This window comes from Scyliorhinus canicula, chromosome 1 (genome assembly GCF_902713615.1).
Source record: "Scyliorhinus canicula chromosome 1, sScyCan1.1, whole genome shotgun sequence".
NCBI classification, from domain to species: domain Eukaryota; kingdom Metazoa; phylum Chordata; class Chondrichthyes; order Carcharhiniformes; family Scyliorhinidae; genus Scyliorhinus; species Scyliorhinus canicula.
In genome coordinates, this window is record NC_052146.1 from 217,694,927 (window position 1) to 217,712,046 (window position 17,120).

The 17,120-nt window shown below is 45.5% G+C and overlaps 1 protein-coding gene across 1 annotated transcript in view; it reads right to left on the reverse strand.

Moving 5' to 3' along the window:
• Positions 1-1,845: 1,845 nt before the first annotated feature.
• The window catches only part of mdh1ab (malate dehydrogenase 1Ab, NAD (soluble)), a 33,941-nt gene continuing 18,666 nt past the window's right edge, over positions 1,846-17,120 (reverse strand). Inside the window, 6 exon segments of the mRNA XM_038807804.1 lie at positions 1,846-2,090; positions 2,092-2,181; positions 2,362-2,451; positions 5,859-5,972; positions 8,389-8,565; positions 15,279-15,401. Of these exon segments, the coding sequence (XP_038663732.1) occupies positions 2,055-2,090; positions 2,092-2,181; positions 2,362-2,451; positions 5,859-5,972; positions 8,389-8,565; positions 15,279-15,401 (630 nt within the window). The 3' untranslated portion in view covers positions 1,846-2,054.

Genomic DNA, 17,120 nt, shown 5'->3' on the forward strand with positions numbered 1-17,120 from the left:
AAAATTTAAACCAAGCAGTTTGACCCGGGGGAATGAATCAACAAATGGTGGCCACTTATTTTATTTAGCTGAAACAGGCGCAATGTGTGTACATGTTCTGTCTGCAAACAGCGTTTTGTGTATTAAAATATATTATTTCTAGTAAATGCAAGTGTGCTACATACTGCGAGCCTGACTGATTATCTTAAATTATAAATATCATTCTAAGTGCACTGAGAATTATTTAGCAAATGTTGTCCAGTCACAGAATCACATCTAATGTTGGGCACTATATGGGCTAGTTGGTTGCTGTCTGTACTTTGTCTTTTGTGATCAGTGGAAAGGATATGCTGTTTGATACGATCTGCCAGTCTTTGGGCTATATGTCCTACATTCCTAGCATCACTCTGTAGTGTGGAGCATGAATTTCACTGCCAGTGTGACCAAAACTGTGCACAGTATTCCAGATGTGGTTATCCAAAGGCCCTGTACAACTGCAGTAAATGTTCCCTAATTTTATATTCCATTCCCCTTGCAGTAAATGACAACAATCCATTTGCTTTTCTAATCACTTGCTATAGCTGCATATTAACTTTTTTGTGATTCACGTACCAGGATACCCAGATTCCTCTGTACCACCAAATTCTGCAATACTATTAATAGTAAACAAGTTCACATTTTCTCATGTTATACTCCATCTGCCAGATTTTTGCCCACACACTTTACTTATCTGTATCCCTGTGCAGGCTCTGTGTAAGGAATGGCGATATATTTCCAAGTTAGGATGAGTGACTTGGAGGGGAATTTCCTATGTAACCATGTGTCTGCTGCCCTTATCCGGCTAGGTGGTAGCTGTTGTAGGTTTGGTCTCAGGACCGTTGGCGAATTCCTGCAGTGCATCTGGCAGATGGTACACACAGCTGCTACTGTTTGTTGGTGGGGGGGGGGGGGGGGGGGCGGCGAATGTTTGTGGATTGGGTGCCAATCAAACTGCTGCTTTGTCCTGGTGGTGTTGAGCTTCTTGAGTGTTGTTGGAGCTGCACTCATCCAGGCAAGTGGGGAGTATTCCATTACACTCCTGACTCGTGTTGTGTTGCTGGTGGACAGGCTTTAGGAAGTTCAGAGACGAGTTACTCACCACAGGATTCTGAGCCACAGCATTTATATGGGTTAGTCTAGTTCAATTTTGGGTCTATGGCAACCCTCAGGATGTTTATTGTGGGGAATTCAGTGATAATAATTGCATCGAATGTCAAGGGGCAATGGTTGATCATCTCTTGGAGATAATCATTGCCTGACACTTGTGTGGCATGAACATGACTGGTCAGCCCAAACTTGGATGTTGTCCAGATCTTGCTGCATTTCGACATGAACTGCTTCAATATCTGAGGAGCGTGAATGGTACTGTACATCTCTTCTGACCTTATGATGGAAGGAAGGTTATTGATGTAGCAGCTGAAGATGTTTGGGCCTCAGACACTCCCCTGATAAACTCCGGCAGTGATATCCTGGAACTGAGATGATTGACCTCCAATAACCACAACCATCATCCTTCATGCCAGGTATGACTGCAACCAGCAGAGCACACCTGCCTGATTTCTATGGACTACAGCTAAGGTTCGATACCACACTCAGTCAAATGCTGTCCTGACATCAAAGGCAGTTACTCTCACCTCACTTCTGGTGCTCAGCTGTTTTGTCCATTTTTGAACCAAGCTTGTAATGAGTGAAATAACATGCAAGAAAGAGAGATTTAGGTATTAAAATGTTTTCTTTCTGTAGTAATCCAGGTCTCTTATATTTTAAACCAGAATACAATGAGATATGGATGCAAAACTGCTCAAGGAAATCAAAACAAACAGAACATGAGGTTATAGGTATTAGTTTTATTATTTTTATGCCGTCTCTATATTGGACAATAATATGGACTCACTGAATATTAACTGTTACAGTGCAGCTTAAGATTCCTTATGCAAGATTTTTAGAGCGATAATCGAACCAAACAGCTCAATTCATTTTACCACAGTCACTGAACATACACAACAGTGATTAGCATTTAGGTTAGGCAATGATTCTCAAACTCCCGACAGAAATTCAGAAGCTGTTTCTTTCCTCCTCCTGGAGCTCTTTGGCAGTAGTTTTCATCATGTCACAGGAGAAGTCACTGATTTTCAGACATTCAACAATATTCCAAATTTTATTCTGGAACAAAGGCAAACAATTATTGCACACCTGGCATACAGCCCATTTCAAGAAATAATTAAAATGCATTTCCCAAAAGTATCTCTAACATCTGCAGTTATGGATTTCATAATAAAGTAATTAGAAGAAATGATAAATACCATAGTTGAACTGAGATAATTCAAGGGCAGCAACATTTACCTTGATTTGAACCGGGAAGGAATATATCAGGTCATTGGGGATATTGTATGGGTTTCCATCCGAAATCACTCCCATTGATACCCATTCACCCTGAACAAAAAGAAAGAAGTGATCAGTGTTTACTACCCGTGTCAAGTATAGTTTTATTCAGAAAGTTCTTGGCTAGAACAATCAAACTCAACAAAACGTCTGACTTAATTAGCAACGTGTGTTACAAAAGACAAGCTCCGGTATATATCTGAACAGACACCATGAAACATTTGAAAGGCAACAATCAAGTTTTATATTGTAACGGGTGCTTAAAAATACACCAAAGTTAGGCAGCACTGCGGCCTCACGGCACCGAGGTCCCAGGTTGGACCCCGGCTCTGGGTCACTGTCCGTGTGGAGTTTGCACATTTCCCCCCCCGTGTCTGCGTGGGTTTCGCTCCCACAACCCAAAAGATGTGCAGGCTAGGTGGATTGGCCACGCTAAATTGCCCTTTAATTGGAGAAAATGAATTGGGTACTCAAACTATTTTAAAAAATACACCAACGTTGAGAATTTAAAAAATCCAGGTCCACTTTTGTGATGTCAATATAATAAATTAAAATAATTTAGAAACAAAAGTGTGCGTTTGTTATGTGTGAGTGCAGATACCATTGTCAGAATAGGCCAGAAGAGTTACTGGTGAATTAAATAACATTGGTGCTATTAGTAGGTAAAAGCTTCAATGTTTGTTTCATGAGATGGATGTGCTTCTCAGATTGTGAATCTCCAAACAAAATGTTGATAATTGCTTCCACTCCTCTTGTTCAACCTTGCAAAAAGGGATTCAAGAAATTACTGGATTGCTGCTGTAAATACAAATTAAACTCACGTCAGGAGCCAGAGCTGCTGAAGGAGCTTTAAAAAAAAAAAAAATTTAGAGTACCCAATTATTTCTCCCCCCGCCCAAATTTTCGGAGCAATTTAGCGTGACCAATCCACCTAACCTGCACATCTTTGGGTTGTGGGGTGAAACCCACGCAGACACGGGAGAATGTGCAAACTCCACACAGACAGTGGCTCAGGGCCAGGATTCGAACCAGGTCCTCAGCACCGCAGTCCCAATGCTAACCACTGCGTCACATGCCGCCCTTCTAAGGAGCCTTTTAATGACAGGCTTCACATTTCTGCAACCTTGAGATCCAAAAGGGGAACAATTGAAATAGAGTCTCACTCCTGCAGGGAGCAAATTGTCTCTCAAGGTTTTTACAAATGTTATGTTGCTTGCCCTTATTTTCCTTAGTCTTAATCCAATCTTTCTTTCCCTCTCTTTATTTATCTTTCTATTACAAAATCAATTAATTCACCTGATTTCCTTCTGCATTATTCACTTTCTTTCTCTATCCATAAATTTAATTTGATTCTGTTGTTCAGAGACCCCAGATGCCTTATCAGCTTGCACAACTGTAACTAATAGGTGTGGGGGGAAAAACCCGCAATTAACCCGCAGAAAATAAGGAAGTATGGAATTGAAGGTGATTTAGCGGTTTGGATCAGTAATTGGCTAGCTGAAAGAAGACAGAGGGTGGTGGTTGATGGCAAAGGTTCATCCTGGAGTTCATTTACTAGTGTGTACCGCAAGATCTGTTTTGGGGCCACTGCTGTTTGTCATTTTTATAAATGACCTGGAAGAGGGTGTAGAAGGATGGGTTAGTAAATTTGCAGATGACACGAAGGTCGGTGGAGTTTGGGGATAGTGCTGAAGGATGTTATAGGATACAGAGGGACATAGATAAGCTGCAGAGCTGGCTGAGAGGTGGCAGATGGAGTTTAATGCGGAAAAGTGTGAGGTGGTTCACTTTGGAAGGAGTAACAGGAATGCAGAGTACTGGGCTAATGGCAAGATTCTTGGTAGTGTAGACGAACAGAGAGATCTCGGCATCACAGGTACATAAATCCTTGAAAGTTGCCACCCAGGTAATAGGGCTGTTAAGAAGGCATATGGTGTGCTAGCCTTTAATAGCAGGGGATTGAGTTTCGGAACCACAGGGTCATGCTGCAGCTGTACATAACTCTGGTGGCGGCCACACCTGGAGTACTGCGTGCAGTTCTGGTCACCACATTATAGGAAGGATGTGGAAAGCTTTGGAAAGGGTTCAGAGGAGATTTACTAGGATGTTGCCTGGTATGGAGGGAGGTCTTACGAGGAAAGGCTCAGGGAATTGAGGTTGTTTTCGTTAGAGAGGAGAAGGCTGAGAGGTGACTTAATAGAGACATATAAGATAGTCAGAGGGTTAGATAGGGTGGACAGTGAGAGTCTTTTTCCTCGGATGGTGATGACCAACACGAGGGGACATAGCTTTAAATTGAGGGGGTGATAGATATAGGACAGATGTCAGAGGCAGTTTCTTTACTCAGAGAGTAGTAGGGGTGTGGAACGCCCTGCCTGCAACAGTAGTAGACTCGCCAACTTTAAGGGCATTTAAGTGGTCACTGGATAGACATATGGATGAAAATGGAATAGTGTAGGTCAGATAGGCTTCAGATGGTTTCACAGGTCGGCGCAACATCGAGGGCCGAAGGGCCCGTACTGCGCTGTAGTGTCCTATGTTCTATGTTCTATGTTAACAATGAGATATCATGTCCAGCACTGGCCGCGATGGAATGGAATTATCACTGGACTAATAATTCAGAGAACAGGGGCAATGGGTTTGAATCCCACGGCAGCAATTGATGAAATCTGAATCCAATAAAATCTAGAACTAAGAGTCTAATGATGACCATTGTCGATTATTGTAAAAACCCACTTGGTTCACTAATATCCTTCAGGGAAGGAAATCCTGCTGCCCTTACCTGGTCTATGCGACCCCAGCCAGTGATGCCTACATGCCATGAATAAAGTAGTTGACAGAGTATGCGTGTGGAACTCAAGGGTCAATGTTTTTTTTAACATTTAAAAAAATAAATTTAGAGCACCTAATTCATTTTTTTCAATTAATGAGGCAGTTTAGCCTGGTCAATCCACCTATCCTGCACATCTTTGGGTTGTTAGCCGAAACCCATGCAAACAAGGGGAGAATGTGCAAACTCCACAAGGACAGTGAACCAGAGCCGGGATCGAATGTGAATCCGTGGCGCCGTGAGGCAGCAGTGTTAACCACTGTGCTACCGTGCTGCCCTCAAGGGTGAATGTTTTAACACTACTAGACCTCAAATGTTGGCATCTTGAGTGCAAGACATTTTGAGTCAAAAGGGAGCGTTAAGGAGAATGAAAAACAGGACCCTTAATCAATTCATATCAGAAAACATTAAATTAATTTCTAAAGGACATCTGTAGACAGCCAGCTTGATACCTATCCAGAAAGGTGCAAATTGGAAAATGAACATGCTAGTGTCGATTGAACCAGAAAATATATCTTACAGGAAGCAAAACATAAAACATTTTAAGTGGATGGCATATGCTCTGATAATTCACAGCAAAGAAAAAGTTGTGTAAAGGTAGCCCAGTTCAAATAGTTAGTTAACATACCTCAGGAGTGCCAAACCAGATGTCCCTCATGTGATCAGAAATAGCCTTGGCAGCTGACATTGCACTAGAGAGTTTCCGTGCCTTAAGCACTGCAGCACCACGATTCTGCACAATCTGTCGATAGAGAAAAAGGAGCAGGCTCATCAGTAATGCTTCAAAATGATCAGAGTTTACCAAGTTGCTTACATCGTAGCCGGTCGTTTGCATCAGCACCATCATCAGGGGGTAAATGGTGGTTACTGTCCTTTTCTCAACCTTCTTTCCTAAAGACATTGTTTGTTTCACTGGTGTATCAGCAATGCCTCTGGAATCACGTCCCACAGTGCCATCCACACAAAATTAAAAACATCCAAGTCTGTACACAAGAGATAAAAGAACTAGCTAGAAACAGACAAATATATTTTAAAATATTATCGATTGAAAACAAGCACACTCGAGGAAATAATTTAACAACACATTTGTGAACTGTATTTTTTCAAATACAAATTAAGGAAGTTCATTTCTTTTTAAATTTTTATTTTTAAAAAATAAATTTAGAGTACCCAATTCATTTTTTTCCAATTGTAGGGCAATTAATGTGGCCAATCCACCTACCCTGCACATCTTTAGGTTGTGGGGGTAAAGCCCACGCAAACACGGGGAGAATGTGCAAACTCCACACGGCCAGTGACCCAGAGTCAGGATCGCCTGGGACCTTGGCGTTGAGGCAGCAGTGCTAACCACAGTGCCGCCTAAGGAAGTTCACTTCTGTTGGAGCCAATGACACAAATGTATTTTTTAAAAATCATAATCGGTATCATGAATAATGACACAATCTAGTCGCATGATGTGACATTTGCTGAATTTGGTTTAAAAAATGCACAAAGGCAACAAATTGTGTAAATGCAACATCAAGATGTTGGATTAAAACCATCTGGTGTTCTATTTACAACCAAAATACAAAGTTTGCGCCACCAAATGCTTTTGAACAGAAGGACACATTTAGCTGCTTTACAACTGTCCTTCTTTCTCCACACAGACTACATTTATGTGTATGTCATTCAACAGACAGAACAGATACCAATTCTGTTGAGACCCTGAATCTGATTCAGAAGAAAAGCAAACGCTTTGTTGGCACTGTTCGATAAATTTACAGGGTTCCTGCCAATTATATTTTAACAATCTTTGCCTAAGAGAACACATGGTTTCTGGTATTCTGCATGTGTTTAGAACCCAACCACAAAACTGAATTCCTCTCTTTCATTTCAACTGTTTCACACACAAACCAAGTCAGAGGAATCAAAATGGAACAAAAACAGGAAATGATGGAAATACTCAGTATGGCAGGCAGTATCGGTGGAGAGAAACAGAGGTGACATTTCTGGTTGCGGTGATCCGTCAGCAGAACATTACCTGACATGAGGTATTGGTTTTGTTTCTCTCTGCGGATGGTTCCTGGCCTACTGAATATTTCCAGCATTATTTGATGTTGTTTCAGGTTTCCAGGATCCACATCATACATTCCAGCATCCACATCATACTGCCGTTGCAATCAAATGTATATTTTTATGCCACTGATCATAAAAGCATGGTTGTATATTTTTCCAAACACAATATTAAAAATATCAAATAAAAAGCTTGCAATTGGGCTATAAAGGGGTTGAACCTTTAAATAACCCTGAACATCTCAATCTGGACCAGTGACTGAAATTAACCATGGACTTCTCAAAAACACAGCAGAAGGCAGCACGGTAGCACAGTGGTTAGCACAGTTGCTTCACACCTCGAGGGTCCAAGGTTCTATTCCCGGCTTGGGTCACTGCATGTGCAGAGTCTGCACGTTCTCCCCGTGTCTGCGTGGGTTTCCTCTGGGTGCTCCAGTTTCCTCCCACAGTCCAAAGATGTATAGGTTAGGTGGAATGGCCATGATAAATTGTCCAAAAAGATTAGGAGGGGGTTACGGGGATAGATAGGGTAGAGGCATGGGCTTAAGTGGGGTGCTCTTTCCAAGGGCCAGTGCAAACTCGATGGGCCTAATGGCTTCATTATGCACTGCAAATTCTATGAATATTGTACTGTAGGATTTTATAATTTAAACCATTATTTTGGGTTCTCAACGGCAAGTTTGCCCAAAGTGATTGATCTACAGAGTAGGAAGACAGCCAATTTAGACCTCAGTTTGAGTTACCTGCGGCAGGTAGGGTGCTTTATTTTCACCTGAGTGACACTTGGCGGAGATTTGTGTGGGTTTCAGTTGCTGTGACCTACGTACTGATTGGCTGCTTACTTACTATCAAATGTAAGAATGGTCACCTTGGGGAAGGCGTGGCAGGATCAAACTAATGCAGTATAATCCAATAAGAAATCAATATCATAACCAACTTAAAATTCACAGCATTATCAGTTTTGCAAGCACATATATATTTTAACAGATACAAAGAAAACTGAACTTAGAAAGAACTAATACCAATTCTGTTCTCTCTCTAATAGCGATAGTATTTATTGGTATTCCTTATAAATGCAAATAAGGATCAGTTATGAAGTTACTTACGGTGATGAATTCACCCTTCAGCCAGTTATCATCTTTAACAGCATCAATGACATTCATCTTCCTTTCTTTAACATTTACGGTAGCATGGCTAACATCTGGATATTGAGTAGAAGAATGATTTCCCCAGATGATAACATTCTTTACATCATTAGAAGACACGCTCAATTTGTACGCAATCTAAAAGATAAGGTTTAATTTGTAATACACTCAGTTAAAGAAAAACAGAATTTACTTGAATAAACAGGAGAGGATAAAATATGTTGCAACCTTTTACAGTATCAGACTATTGATTTGATCTAAATTTACAATCTGCCCACATTTTTGGAAACTTGCCGACGACCCCAGTAATACTTCCATTTAAATCATTAATTAGACATTGGACAATTAAACATTCAAAATTCAAATACAAATATCAATTTTACACATGACCACAATAAACCACATAATTAAAGACGTGTGTTTTTGCCATTGTCGAAAACAGCAGAGACAATTCTGGAGATCAGGACTTTTGAAAACTGAACTTTGGCATGTTGTAGAACAAAGACACTCTTTCCCCCCCCCCCCCCCCCCCGACGTTTAGTTCTCTGCGAGGAAGTTGACGAATGGTTGCCACCTCCACAGCAGAGACCCTCTCATGGCAAAGTTAATTTTCTCCAGGCAGAGGAAGCCTGCCATGTCTGAAAGCCAGTCTCCAATTTTGGGGGCTTGGAGTCCCTCCATGCTCGTAATATGCGCTTCCGGGCTACCAGGGAAGCAAAGGCCAGAACATCTGCATCTCTCTCCTCCTGGATTCCCGGGTCCTGCGATCCCCCAAAAATCGTCCACACACACACACACTTCGCACACCTATCCTCCACCCCAAAGAACCTGCTCATTCGGGCCACTGTCATGTGAGCCCGGTGAACAACCTTAAATTGGATCAGACTAAGCCTGGCACATGTTGTGGTAGCATTGTCCCTTCCTAACATGTCCTCCCAGAGGCCCTCCTCTATCCCTCTCCCCAGCTCCTCCTCCCATTTTCACTTCAGCTCCTCGGTCTGCGTCTCCTCCGAACCTAAAAGCTCTTTATATATGTCAGAGATGCTCCGCTCTCCTATCCATCCTCTTGAGACCACCCTATCCTGAATCCCCCTTAGCGGCAGGAGTGGGAAGGTTGGCACCTGCTTCCGCAGAAAGTCCTGTACCTGTAAATAGCAATTTCCCCCAGCCAATGCAAACTTCTCCTCCAGCGCCCTCCTACTCGGGAAGCTTCCTTCCAAGAACAGGTTCCCCCATCCTCTCAATACCCGCTCTCCGCCAAATTGGGAACCCCCGTCCATCCTCCCTGGGGCAAACCGGTGGTTACCATAGATGGGGGACCACACTGACTCCCCCTCTGCTCCCACATGTCTCCTCCACTGCCCCCAGACTCTCACGGCCGCCACCACCACAGGACTGGTGGAGTACCGCGCCGATGGGAACGGCAGGGGCGCCGTTACCAATGCCCCAAGCTTATGCCCTTACAAGACGCCGCCTCCATGCACACTCAAGCCGGCTCACTCCCCACCAGCCACCTCCTCACCAAGGCTACGTTAGCTGCCCAGTAGTAATTACTGAAATTTGGCAGCGCCAGACCTCCACACTCCCGACTCCGCTCGAGCATTGCCTTCTTCACTCGCAGGGGCTTGGCCCCCCACACAAAGCCCACAAGAATCTTATTAATCCGCTTAAAAAAGGACCGCGGATTGGACTTCCGGTGACGGCGGGCAGGAGGTAGCCGCACATTGGAGGGCTCCCGTTCGGGAACGGCAGTTTCGGGGTTTAACGCCTGGTCCCAGGGGCAACAGAGGTGGCAAAAGCAGGGAGAAGGCAGAGTGAAGGGAAATGTCGAAAGTAAGTTAAAAAACAGATGTGAAAAAAGCAGCTGAAAGTCCGTCGAAAGGCCACCACGGGGATGGCAAGAAAAATGGAGGCTGGGGCACCAGGGGAGGCCGCATTGCCCACGGCCGAAGAAACGACTAAGATGATGGCTGAGGAACTCAAAAGGCAGTTTGCAAAACACATGGAGGCAATGAGGAAGGAGATGCGGGCGGTATTGAAAGTGATGGTGGAGGAGGCGACTGCCCCGGTTAGGGCGGCGGTATTGAGCGCAATAGCGGAGGTGCAGGAGCACGGTGAGACACTGAAGGAAGTGGAAGAGACATTATTGCAGCAGTGATCAACTCACCTCAATGGGGTAAGAGCTGCGGAGGGTGATAGAGACCAACAAGGATCTGCGAGCCAAACTGGACGACTTGGAAAACAGATCCAGGCGACAGAATCTGAGGATTGTCGGTCTTCCCGAAGGAGTGGAAGCCCCGAGTCTGACTGAGTATTTTGCCACGATGTTGGCGAAGTTATTGGGGGAGGGGGATGATCCCTCCCGATATGAACTGGATCAGGCTCATCGGTCGTGGAGGCCTGTTCTAAAGGAGAGTGAGCTGCCAACAGTAGTGACTCTGTGTTTTTGTAGGTACAGTGTGAAGGAGAAGGCCCTATGCTGGGCAAAGCAGAAGCGGGTGGTGCAGTGGACTGGAGCTGGTATATGCATATACCAGGACTTTACGGTGGAGCTGGCGAGAAGGCAGGCTGCCTTCAGCCGGTTGAAGAAGGCACTGTACATCAGTAAGGTGCAGTACGGCATAGTGCAGTGTTCTTCAAAGTCGGGGGCGCAACCCATGGGCGGGTGTCGGGAGGGCCGCAGAGCCGTTGTCCGCGGCGATCCCGATCGCGCAAATCCCCATGCAGCAGCCAGCTTTTCATAACGCCGGCTGCAAACATGTTAAAAAATTTTTGCCCGCATTGCACGTGCACGCACTATGATCGGTGCAGACAATAATCGGGCATGCATGCACAGTGCGGCCGCAATTTTTTTTAAACGGTTGCAGCTTTTTGTTTTACAAGTTCTGTAGTGGTTTTTATTCATTTATTTTATTCATTAAATTTTTATTTTTTTCATTTATTTTATTCATTTTATTTTTTTTACGAGTTCGGGGGCTTTATTCATTTTTTATATTTATTTTATTCATTTTGTTTACAAGTTCGGGGGGGGGGGGGGTTTATTCATTTTTTTCACTCATTTTTTTTAAACAAAGTGGGGGGCGGGGGGGTTTATTTCATAAAATTTTACAGGAAAAATATTCAGAACTTTGGACAGATGGAGACTCCATACTTTCCGACACCTGAAGGCTTCACCTTGATCCAACAGGTTCCATTGGAGGTGCGTGTACGAGGGCTAAAGGGACCCAAAACCATTTCCTCCATTTTTGTGAGCAGCAAACAAGGTAAGAGAAAATGGTGGGTCGCGAAGATCGGCCGGCGTGGGTCGCGAAGGTTGGCCGGTTGGTAAAAATGGGCCCCCGGAAAAAAAGTTTGAAGAACACTGGCATTGTATACCCAGCTAAGTTGAGGTGACCGACAAATCCAAGGACTTTTTTTATTTTGGGACGCCGGAAGCAGCGGAGGAGTTTGCGAAGGCAGAAGGACTGTGGCTGAATTGAGAAATGGTCATGTACCGATGTAGCCTCATGTAACTGTAGTTTTTCACTGCGGCGGGTGTATGTGCTAAATGAGCCGACATAGTATATATTTGGACAAGGGAAGAGATGGGACTTTCGCTTGCAATGATGGTTCTTTGGGGCTTGGGTGTGTATGCTGGAGTTGTGTGCTAAAGGGGATTTCTTGGTTTTCCTGGGACCGGGCAAGGGGGAAGGAGACCCGGGCGGGTGCCTCCACGCTGTCCGGTTTAAGCCGGCCAGTGAACGGGAGTGAGGTGGGAGGAGGGGCTTCGGCCATCGGAGCCTGGTAGAACAGGTTCTGATGAGTCTAGCCAGGGTGGAAAGTTGGGGGGGGGGGGGGGGGGGAAAGGAACAGAGGTTGGGGAGAGGAGTTTTGTATGAGGAAGTGGAGGGGAGGAATCATGGAGGGGGTGGGGGGGGGGGGGGGGGGTTTGCAATTCATGGGTGTCATTTACGGTACTCTTTCGGGGATTGGATGGCATTGAATGTTGGGGAGAGGGGTTGGTGGACTCTTATCAGTCAATGGTGACAATGTAATTCCTTTTTTTTTTCCTTTGTTTGTCCCACCGTGGGAGGGTTTAATTTGATGCTTATATTGTTAGGTGGGCCATTGTTTGGGGTGGTGGGAGGATGGGATCGTTGTTGTTGATAAGGAAATTGACTTTGTATTTGTTACCGTTTACTGCTTGTTGGTGGGGTGTAAATTCTGCCGAAAATGTGAAAATGGAGAATAAAAATATTTTACAAAAAAGGGACTGCGGGTTGAAGATTGGGAGGCACTGGAAAATGAATAGGAACCTCGGGAGGACCGTCATTTTTACCGACTGCACCCTACCCACCAGAGACAATGGGAGCGCATCCCATCTCTGGAAATCCTCCTTCATCTGGTCCACCAGCCGGGCCAAGTTCAATTTATGTAGTCTGTCCTAATCCCTCGCCACCTGGATACCCAAGTACCTGAAACTGTCCCCTACCACTCTGAACGGCAGTTCCCCCAGTCGCCTCTCCTGACCTCTCGCCTGAACCACAAACAGCACGCTCTTCCCCATATTAAGCTTATATCCCGAAAACCGGCCTAATTCCCCCAAGATTCCCATAATTTCCTCCATCCCCTCCATTGGGTCTGAAACATGCAACAGTAAGTCATCTGCATACAGCGAGACTCTGTGCTCGACCCCCCACCTCCGGCCCTGGACCAACCCCTTCCAGCTCCTTGAGGCCCTCAGAGCAATTGCCAGCGACTCTGTGGCCAGCGCAACAACAGTGGGGAGGTGGCACATCCCCGTCTCATCCTCCAGTGTGGCCAGAAATAGTCCGAAGTAGTCCCGTTTGTCCGTACACTAGCAACCGGTACAGAAACCTAACCCAGTCAACAAAGCCCCTTCCAGCACCTCCCATAAGTAATCCCACTCGACCCGGTCGAAGGCTTTTTCTACGTCCATCGCAACCACCACTTCAACTTCCCTACCCTCCGGGGGCATCATAATCATGTTTAGCAGCCTTCTTAAATTGGCCACCAGCTGCCTACCCTTGACGAACCCTTTCTGGTCCTCCCCTATAACGTCCGGTACACAGTCCTCAATCCTAGAGGCCAGAATTTTGGCATCGACATTCAGCAAGGAAATCGGCCTATAAGAACCACACAGCTCCAGGTCCTTGTCCCTTTTCAGAATGCGTGAGATCATGGCCTGTGACATCGTCTGGGGCAGAGCCCCCCGTTCCTTGGCCTCGTTAAAGACCATCAGCACCGACCCCAATATTCCTGAGAACATTTTATAGAACTCAACTGGGTACCCATCTAGCCCCGGGGCCTTACCCGATTGCATGACCTTCAAATCCTCCACTATCTCCTCCAGCCCAATCGGGGCCCCCAGTCCTTCTACCAGCTCCCCATCCACCTTCGGGAAAGTCAGCCCATCCAAAAAGTGCATCATCCCCTCCGGCCCCGCAGGGGGTTCCAACCTGTTATAAAAGTCCCGAAAGGTCTTGCTCACCCCTGCAGAGTCCCCAACTAAATTCCCATCCCAGTCAACAACTTTCCCTATTTCCCTAGCTCCCTCCGTCTTTCTGAACTGCTGTGCAAGCATCCTGCGCCGGAATGTGACGGCTCGGGACTTTTCACAGTAACTTCATTTGAAGCAGACTTGTGACAATAAGCGATTTTCATTTTTTCTCACCATGCTCATAAATCGCTCCCTTTGCCTTTCTGAGCTGTTCCACTGTCCTCTTGGTGTTTAACCAACCAAATTCCGCCTGCAGCCTCTGGCGTTCCCTTAAAAGCCCTGCCTCTGGAGCCTCCGCATAGCCTCTATGAACTCGTAGAATCTCTTTTACTAGTCGGTCTGTTTCTGCCCTATCCATCCTTGTCCCTGTGAACCCTGATCGAGATCAGCTCTCCTCTCACCACTGCCTTCAGTGTTTCCCAGACCACCGCTGCGGAGACCTCCCCCGTATGGTTTACCTGCAGGTAGTTCAGCATGCACTTCCTTAGCCTCTCGCACACCGCTTTGTCCACCAATAGACCCAAATCCAATCTCCATTGCGGGTGCTGCTTGCTATCCATACTGACCTGCAGGTCCACCTAGTGCGGAGCATGGTCCGAGATCGTAATTGCCGAATACCCCGTGTCCACCACCCCAACAGGGCTCTACCCACAAAGAAATCTATCCGGGAGTACACCGTGTGTACGTGGGAGAAAAAAGAAAATTCCTTGGCTCTCGGCTGCCTAAATCTCCATGATTCCAGGCCCCCCCCTGCCCCATATACCCTTTCAGCTCCTTTGCCATTGCTGGCACCTTGGCTGCTCTCGAGCAAGACCGGTCCAGGGCTGGATCAATAACCATGTTGAAATCCCCACCCATAATCAGCCTGTGCGAATCCAGGTCCGGAATTTTCCCCAGCACCCTCTTTATAAAATCCCCATCGTCCCAATTTGGCGTGCATACGTTGACCAGCACTACCGTCATCCCTGCCACTAACCATGACATATCGACCTCCCACATCTGAGACTATCCTCCCCACCTCAAATGCCACCCGCTTGTTAATCAGAATCGCAGTCCCTCTTGTCTTTCAATCCAGCACCGAGTGGAAAACCTGACTAACCCAACCTTTCCTCAACCTGACCTATTCCACTACTTTAAGATGCGTCTCCTGCAGCATCACCACGTCCGCCTTCAGTCCCCTCCGGTGCGCAAACACACATGCCCTCTTTACCGGCCCATTTGGCCCCCCGGACATTCCAAGTGACCAGCCTAGTTGGGGTCAAAGTATCCACCCGCCGGTCAGCCATCCCCTTTCTTGGGCCCACCTCCGGCCGATGCGCCACACCTCCTTAAAAGCAACTTCTATAAATACCTGAGCCTTTGCTCGGTTATGATCCAAACGAGTCAGGCAAGAGAAGTTCTCTTTTGGAATCGAGGGAGCACACTTCAGTGCAGTCAAACAGTTGGTATTTGCGGGGTTTCCCACTACAAGAACCTGCAAGAAATAATTTGGTTTGTTACAACTGTAGTTGAGAGAATCCAATAATAATGGCAGCAAGCAAACATCTAGTCACGCCAGGTCAAACGTGAAATTTAAATATCACATATTAGGTCAAATATATTTGCAGGGATGGATTTTTAAATTGTTTACAATGTATTTTGTTGAGCCCATTACCTATAAACAACTGCAAAGTTTTGGTTCCAATGTGAAAACGGGATGTCTGCATAAGAACTGTAGAGTGGTCACTCCTACTGATACTGTCATCGACAGATGCATCTGCAACAGGTGATCCGTGAGGAAGAGGACAGTTATGTGTTTCCTTGTTGGTTCCCACACTACTTGCTCCAGACCCAGTCTTGCAGTCAAGTACTTTAGGATTTGACCAGCTTAGTCAGTAGTGGTGCCACTCTTGGAGAAGGACGTGGAAGTCCCCCAGCCAGAGTAAATTCTGCACCCTTGCTGAAAGGTTTTGAGAGAGGTGTTGGGGGGGGGAAAAAGAGAGAGAGAGAGAGAGAGAGAGAGAGAGAGAGAGAGAGAGAGAGAGAGAGAGAGAGAGAGAGAGAGAGAAAAGAGAGAGAAAAGAGAAAGAGGCACTATGAGGTTCCCTTACCCATTGTTATAACCTGCCTGCTTACCACTGGCTGGGGACAAATGACAATCCCACAATCCTGTGGGAGTATGAGCTTCCCCAATGAGGGGGGCGGAGAAATCATTAGCAGACTCCCTGCCTAAATAGAGCTGGCCAGTTTGGAACCAGCAGAGAGAGGAGTGAGCAGCAAGGGAAGTTGCTGCTGCTGTTGTATATATACCGTATATACTCGCGTATCATGCAATCTCGCGTATCATGCGACCCCTAAATTTTAGACCCCAAAACATGATTTTATGCTATACCTCATGTATCATGCGAGTCACTTTTTTGAGACACCAAATGAGATACCAAATTACGCCGTTAACAACCGCCGTAAACAACCAGCTGTTTTGCGGTTTCTAATCACGGTAATAAGCAGTTAACTAACGCGTAACACATAACGGTCGAATACATTCTACCATTAGCCACTATGGAGAAAAGATCTGCCAAGAAATATACTGCCAAATTGAAGCTGCAAGTCGTTGCCGAAGCGGAACACAGCAACAACGTTAAAGCTGCAAAGCTGTTTGGTGTCGGAGAAAGCCGTGTCCGCAACTGGAGAAAACAGAAAGAGAAATTGATGGAAAGTCCTTCCTATAAATCCGCTAATTGCGGGTCGAAATGTCATTGGCCGCAATTAGAAGATAACGTCTCAAAGTGGGTGTCCGAAAATCGGGAAAATGGTTATATTATAACTCGATCTAAAATTAGACTTTATGCTTTGCGAGAAGCAAGAAACATGGGCATTCGTGAGTTTACTGCAAGTCCTGGATGGTGTACGCGGTTCATGAAAAGACATGACTTTGCGTTAAGAAGAAAAACAAAAATTGCACAGAGACTCCCAAAAGAATTAGAAGAAAAAGTGACTAGTTTTCAAACATTTGTAATCAAACATCGCAAAGCTAACAGCTATCAGTTATCGTGCATTGGAAACATGGATGAAACACCCGTGAATTTTGATATGCCATCAAACTCAACCGTTAATAAATCTGTGAAAAAAGTATTTTTATCAAAACTACAGGGCATGAAAAGACACATTTTACGGTTGTACTAACGTGTATGGCAGATGGGACGAAACTTCCTCC